The sequence below is a fragment of the Lactuca saligna genome, chromosome 6, assembly GCF_052625555.1.
Source record: "Lactuca saligna cultivar CGN05327 chromosome 6, ASM5262555v1, whole genome shotgun sequence".
In the NCBI taxonomy this organism is placed as follows: domain Eukaryota; kingdom Viridiplantae; phylum Streptophyta; class Magnoliopsida; order Asterales; family Asteraceae; genus Lactuca; species Lactuca saligna.
The window spans coordinates 86,812,523-86,818,875 of record NC_136422.1 but is presented as its reverse complement, the minus strand read 5'-3'; the positions used below and the strand labels follow the sequence as shown (position 1 = coordinate 86,818,875).

Genomic DNA, 6,353 nt, shown 5'->3' with positions numbered 1-6,353 from the left:
ACTTCAACCTAACCCAAGTTCCCAAAGAAGAAAACACATAAGTAGATGCATTAGCCAATTTAGGATACTCGCTTACAATCCCACTAGAGACAAATATTCTTATAACCCATATAACCCCAACCATAGAAACCCTCTCTGAAAAATCTGAAGATCCTAAACATCTGACAAGCATAGAAGTTATCAAAGATCCTAACCCTAGGATCTTTCCTCAAGGGGACCCCGACGAAGAGGATCCTCGAAGAAATACACAATCATAGACCCAACCCATTATGGAATATCTCCAAAATGACGCGATCCCACCAACAGAAAAAAAAAAGCGAGAGAGCATTCAGAACAAGAGTCTCAAGATTTTTCGTGATCCAAGGTAAAATCTATAAAAAAAAATATGTGGCAGGTTCGTACCTTAGATGATTGGAAGATCCTAAGGCTGTAGAAGTTTTGAAATACATACATGAAAGAGATTGTGGTAATCATACTGGGGGTAGATCTTTATGCTGCAAAATACTAAGAACAGGATACTACTGGCCAACCATGAAGAAAAAAATGGCTAAGAAAAAAATGGCAAGAGAGTAACTATACCACCTTTATCATACTAAACTCTTACACTAGTATGAGTAAATAACTAAGAAAAAAATATATCCTATTTGGTGAAGCTCACAGTCTTGACCATATGGGTACACTCCATGCCTTGGGAATAATATCGTGAGAAACCAAATATCTAGGGGGTTTAAGAATTGTTATTGACTTTAAGTGCTCCAAAAGTGAAAATGAATTTCTGGAAGATGAAAGTCGATGAAAAGATTGGTTCAAATGGTTGGGGAGAGTTGATCAACATGATGTTCGATATGAAAGAATTGCTTGGCTAAAGATTCTTGGGGTTCCCTTGGAATTTTGGGATGAAGATAATTTCTCACTTATTGCAAGCAGATTCGGTAAGGTTATAAACCCATTTGATTCGATCTCAAGTAGAAGGGACTATTCCATGGGGAAGGTTGGGATCCTAACAGCAAGAAGAACATGGATTAATGAAGAAGTTATAATTGAAGTCAGTAACACGAAATACAGAGTAGGTGTGGTGGAATACACGGATGATTGGTCACCATTCAAACCCACCCCCTTTGATAAAGTAGAGGAATCTGAAGATGAGGAAGAAGATTATGAGTAAGTGACACTCACGTTGATGAACCATTAGGCGCAACTATATATCCTACAGTTAATGTCGTCGCCCCTCCTAAAGTACTGGAGTCGATTAAAATCCTTGATTCCACAGCCCCTGCATCACAGTCAACTAAAGCTCCCTTTGTTTCCTTTATGGACCTTAATTCATCTTTTTGGCTTAAGAAAAATCCTATCATTGGGCCAATTGAAAATTTGGTCCCCCTTGGGTGTTTTGTACCATTCCCAACAAATAATGTCACTCCTATATTCTCGTTTACTTCTCAACCGGAAAAAAATGAATGTACATTTGATCGTGATTCAAATGGTGGTAGTCCTAAACCTAAAAACGTAAGTGGGATAACGTGCACTTATGCACAAATCAAACCCCTTCGTTCCATTTTAATTTAGGCCACACACAAACAAACGATGATACCACTATTGGGTCTCGGTTAAATCTAGACAGTCCCACATCAACTAGCCTTGACTTAAACTTGAACATGAATTCAACCAATTTGAAATCAACGGATATACCTGAAACTAGTACATCGGACTCCCACTCAAATGAAATCGAGAAAACAGTAGAGATTGGGGTTGCAATCGGATTCCAAATTGATGCGAGCAATAGAATTCTTGCGGAAACGCTTGGAGTTACCGGTGAGCAACAACGTATCCAATGAATTTCTTGTCCCTGAATGTAAGAGGCATTAGGGTGGATGTAAAAGTGAATTGGGTGAGGAAGCTACGAAATTTCCACAAATATAATTTCATAGGGCTTCAAGAAACACAATTGTCTCATCATGAAAACTTAGACATAGCTGCTTGTTAGGGAGATCAATATTATGATTATGAAGGTGTTGACTCAGACGGGAGATCTGGAGGGTTACTCTCATATGGCACATTAACTGTTTTAAAAAAAAAGTAATAAAATCTAATCAAGTTATCATTATCATTGGAACTTGGATTGGCATCAATGGAAATACGATTCTTGTTAATATTTATGGGCCACATGATATTGGTGATCAAAAAAATCTTATGGGGGAATTTGAACTCAATTAAAAGATTAAAACCATGCAACTAGGTTTTATTTGGTGACTTCAAAGCAGTTAGGAGGAGAGATGAAAGATTCAACTATATATTTTGTCCGGCAAATGCATCCGCCTTCAACAAATTCATTCTAGACATGGAGATTAGAGACTTTAGCGTGGGTGGAGAGAAATTCACATTTATGGCTAGATTAGGTGCAAAACTTAGTAAATTAGATAGGTTCTTCGCGTGTGCAAACTATCTTAATGCCTTTCCATAAATTGTGGCCACTACAAATACCCGTGAACTGTCAGATCACAGCCCGATAACCTTGATATCCCAAGACACTGACTTTGGACCACCTCCATTTAAACTATTCAACTCATGGATTCTGAAGGCTACATTTGATAATATAGTTCATATGGCTTGGGAAAGTTTTGTAGGGTATGTTAGTCGAGACTCATATTTGGCTGCCAAACTTAGGTATCTGAAAAGGGATCTTAAGGTGTTTTCACGTTGGGTGTTTGTTCAATAATGGGCCCATTCTCACTCATATGTTTTACACTGACGTTGGGTGTTTGTTCAAAACTTGGCTCGGATCTTAAGGTGTTTTCACGTTGCGTCTGGATTAAAGGTAAATTTTCACAAATCAAGAGTATTTGGAATAGCTGCATTAGCAAATGAAACCTTGAATTGGGTCAGCATCCTTGGCTATAAAGTGGGTTCCTTTCCCTTTACGTATCTTGGGGTACCTGTGGGAGCAAATATGAATCTTATAAAAAATTGGAAACCGATTATTGATAAATTTTCAACCAAACTGTCCTCGTGGAAATCCAAGACTTTGTCATTTGGTGGGAGATTGACACCGATCACTTCGATGCTAGGAAATTTACCCATTTATTTCTTTTCCTAATTCATGCCACCCATTGATGTCACAGAGACATTGGAATGAATACGAAGAAAATTTTTGTGGGGGGAAACAGACGACAAAAAGAAGATCCACTGGGTCTCATGGGATAAAGTCATTACTCCAAAATCAGAGGGTGGGTTGGGTGTGGGGTCAATCAGGGCATTAAACATCGGCCTAATTGTTAAGTGGTGGTGGCGTTTGAAAGTAGATGGAGACGTACTATGGGGCAGGGTCATAAAAACATCCAAAATCTGTATGATAAACCTCATAATTATATGGCTAACGGAAATATTAGTGGGGTATGGAAAAACATTGTGGCGAAAAAAAAGGACCTACAAAAAAATGGGGTTGAACTCGATGACATATTCAGACTAAAGGTTAAATCTGGTGTCAATACATTATTCTGGATAGACAAATGGATTGGTTCGACGGCGTTAAAAATTAAACATCCTTCTCTATATGCTCTTGATTCTAGGAAAAAGTGTACTGTGGCTAACAGATTTTTTTGAAGGTTTTTTTGCAGGTCATTGGCGGTCATGTCCTCACGAAGCAGGTCTAGCTTCAAAGCTCAATAACCTCCAGAACGATCTATCTTCAGTACAGCTAGTTAATGGAGCTGACACATGGGAGTCCTCCTTGGATAAATATAAAGCTTTCAAAGTATGTGATATAAGGTGGAAAGTTGATGGTCAATACGGAATAACTCAGAATATTCCCACAATCAAATGGAGCAAGGAAGTCCCAAACAAGGTTAACTGCTTCTTATGGCGAGTAATTCAAAAGAGTATTGCTTCCATGTCGGGCCTGAGAGCTAGAGGTATCGAGACTCAAACTACTATGTGTGGTGCATGCATAAATGAAGAAGAAGATGCCGATCATATTTTGGTAAGGTGTCCGTTTGCAAAAAGTGTGAGGGATAAAATCTTCAATTGGTGCGGTATACAAAATCAGTCATTCAATAGCATTGACGAACTACTCGGATTTGTTGAAAATTGGGGGAAGAGGCCTAAAATGAAAGCTAGGTTCCATACCATTTGCTATGGTCTAGTTTGGAATTGATGGAAATATCTTACCGATCGAATCAGGTGTTTATTAGTCCTTCAATTCGTATGATGTAGAGCAAATCAAATCAATTCTATATATGTGGGTTAAATGTAAGGGTAAATGTGGTATCTGTTCATGGGTAGAGTGGTCATCATCACCTTTTTGTATTTGATAATCTTCATACTCTGTTTTTGTTGCTTGTCTTTTTCTCATTGATAGTTACTTATTAGTCGGGGGTTTTTATTTTTATTAATAATATTTGCAATTTCCCAAAAAAAAATGTACACGTAATCATTTTTGAGGAAATAGAGAAAAACATTAATGTAAATTTAAATTCTCGGCTAATCTACTCTAATAAATGAAGATTTTTTTTTTTTTTTTGCCGCGTGTCACACTCTCATTCAATTTGTCAAATGTCATTTTATGATAATTTTGAATTAATATTTTTTGCACATGTCATTTTATAGGTTTTTCTATTTTAATATATTTCACATAATACTTTAATGTAATAATTACAATAAATGTAGTAATAAATTAATATCAATTTTATTAATTGACTTATCTTCTTATGTTGAAGATAATTGTGTTGCGTCTTGGGCCCTTTTGTTTTACAACCAGATTGGGCTTGTCAATCCGTGTTTATCTAGATTAGCCTTTTTTTTCTTAGATAAACGGTTAGGGTTTTATTATAAATATATGCATGCATGTATGCGTATAGTTGCGATCGTCACTCTCATTGATTATTGTAAACCCTAAAATCCTCTACAGTTGATGTTCTTTATCGAGCTCTTCTGAGGATTGTTTATTAAATCATTCGACACCTTTTGATCCATTAGCTTGTTCTTAATTGTTTATCTAGTCATTTATCTACCTGTTTCATAGATCTAATCGATCTTTAAGTTTGTTTTAAACTCATCAATTGGTATCAGAGCAGGAGGCTGTGTAATCGATACACTTCTTTTCTATGAAAAAGCTTCGATTAGGGTTATTCCGCATTCATTGATATTTATTGAGCCGTCATCTCATAATTGACGTATCTCAATATTTATTATTTTTGCCCTAATTTGATATATTACAAGTCTGATCTTTGAACAGGTTATTCGATCAATTATGGACGAGTCACAATCCAATCCCATCAATATTTCAAACAGCATTGGATCAACAACGAAGATTCCCATCCTGTACACCCATGATTATGAAGTCTGGGCGAATCACTTTGAAGATTATGTCATAGGATCTGAGGATAATGGATACCTCATCTGGGAAGCAATTATCTCTGGACCGTTTTCTCATTCAGCAACTTCAAGGATTATTAAAACTCAAAAGGAGTATAATGATCTTCTGAAAGATGTTAAAGATGTAGCGCAAGACGAAAAAGTTAAATTTCAGTGCAATATCAAAGCGCTAAGATTGATTAGATTTGCTCTTCAATCCGATACCTTTAGGCTGGTAAGTTCATGCACGACTGCTAAAGAGATATGGGACAGGCTACGTGAATTGTACTCTACAGATGAAGATCTTGAACACTCCATTCAAACGTTACTCTTGTCTGAGTTTGGTGAGTTCAAGCAAGGAACGGAAGAAACGGTGACTCCAACGTTCGATCGCTTCAATCATCTTCTTAGCAAGATGATCAAACATGACATCGAAAGGAAGCTTATTGAACAGAAGGTTACATTTTTAAATGGACTCAAGTCTGAGTGGAGAGCAATCATGTCCACCGTTAAAGCACACGAGCAATTCAAATCCTATTCTTTGGCGAAACTGGTGGGCATCCTAAAATCTCAAGAAAAGATCGTACTGCAGGAGAAGACCGTGGTTTCAAGTCTAGGTTCATTAGCCCTCCTGTCGAAAAGCAAAGCTGTGATAGAGGACGGAGATCTCAACTTGGATGATTATGATCTCACGTCTGAAGACTATGCTATGATGGTGTCAAACCCTAAGAGATTCATCAAGAAAAGATTCCCCACCAATAGGAACCGAAACTGGCAAGGAAGCTATAGCACTGAAAAGGTCAAAGATGAACCGAAAGCTGAAGAATCAAAGAAGGAACCGAAGGCTGAAGGAGATTTTGGAGTGAGCTGCTATTATTGTGGAGGAAAGAACCACTATGCAAAAGATTGCGTCCTCAAAAAGATGGCAGAAAAGGATGAAGAAAATGATGAAGAAGCTGTGTTGATGAAAAAGCTTGATGAGTTAAGGAAGAAGAAATCTGCTG

The 6,353-nt window shown here is 37.3% G+C and overlaps 1 protein-coding gene across 1 annotated transcript; it reads left to right on the top strand.

Annotated features, from left to right (window-relative positions):
* Positions 1 to 3,312: 3,312 nt before the first annotated feature.
* On the top strand, positions 3,313 to 4,150 carry LOC145002765 (uncharacterized). The gene is made up of 2 exons (XM_078961962.1): positions 3,313 to 3,514; positions 3,615 to 4,150. Exons 1-2 carry the CDS (start codon positions 3,313 to 3,315, stop codon positions 4,148 to 4,150), a joined length of 738 nt encoding a protein of 245 aa, XP_078818088.1.
* The last annotated feature ends 2,203 nt before the right edge of the window (positions 4,151 to 6,353 follow it).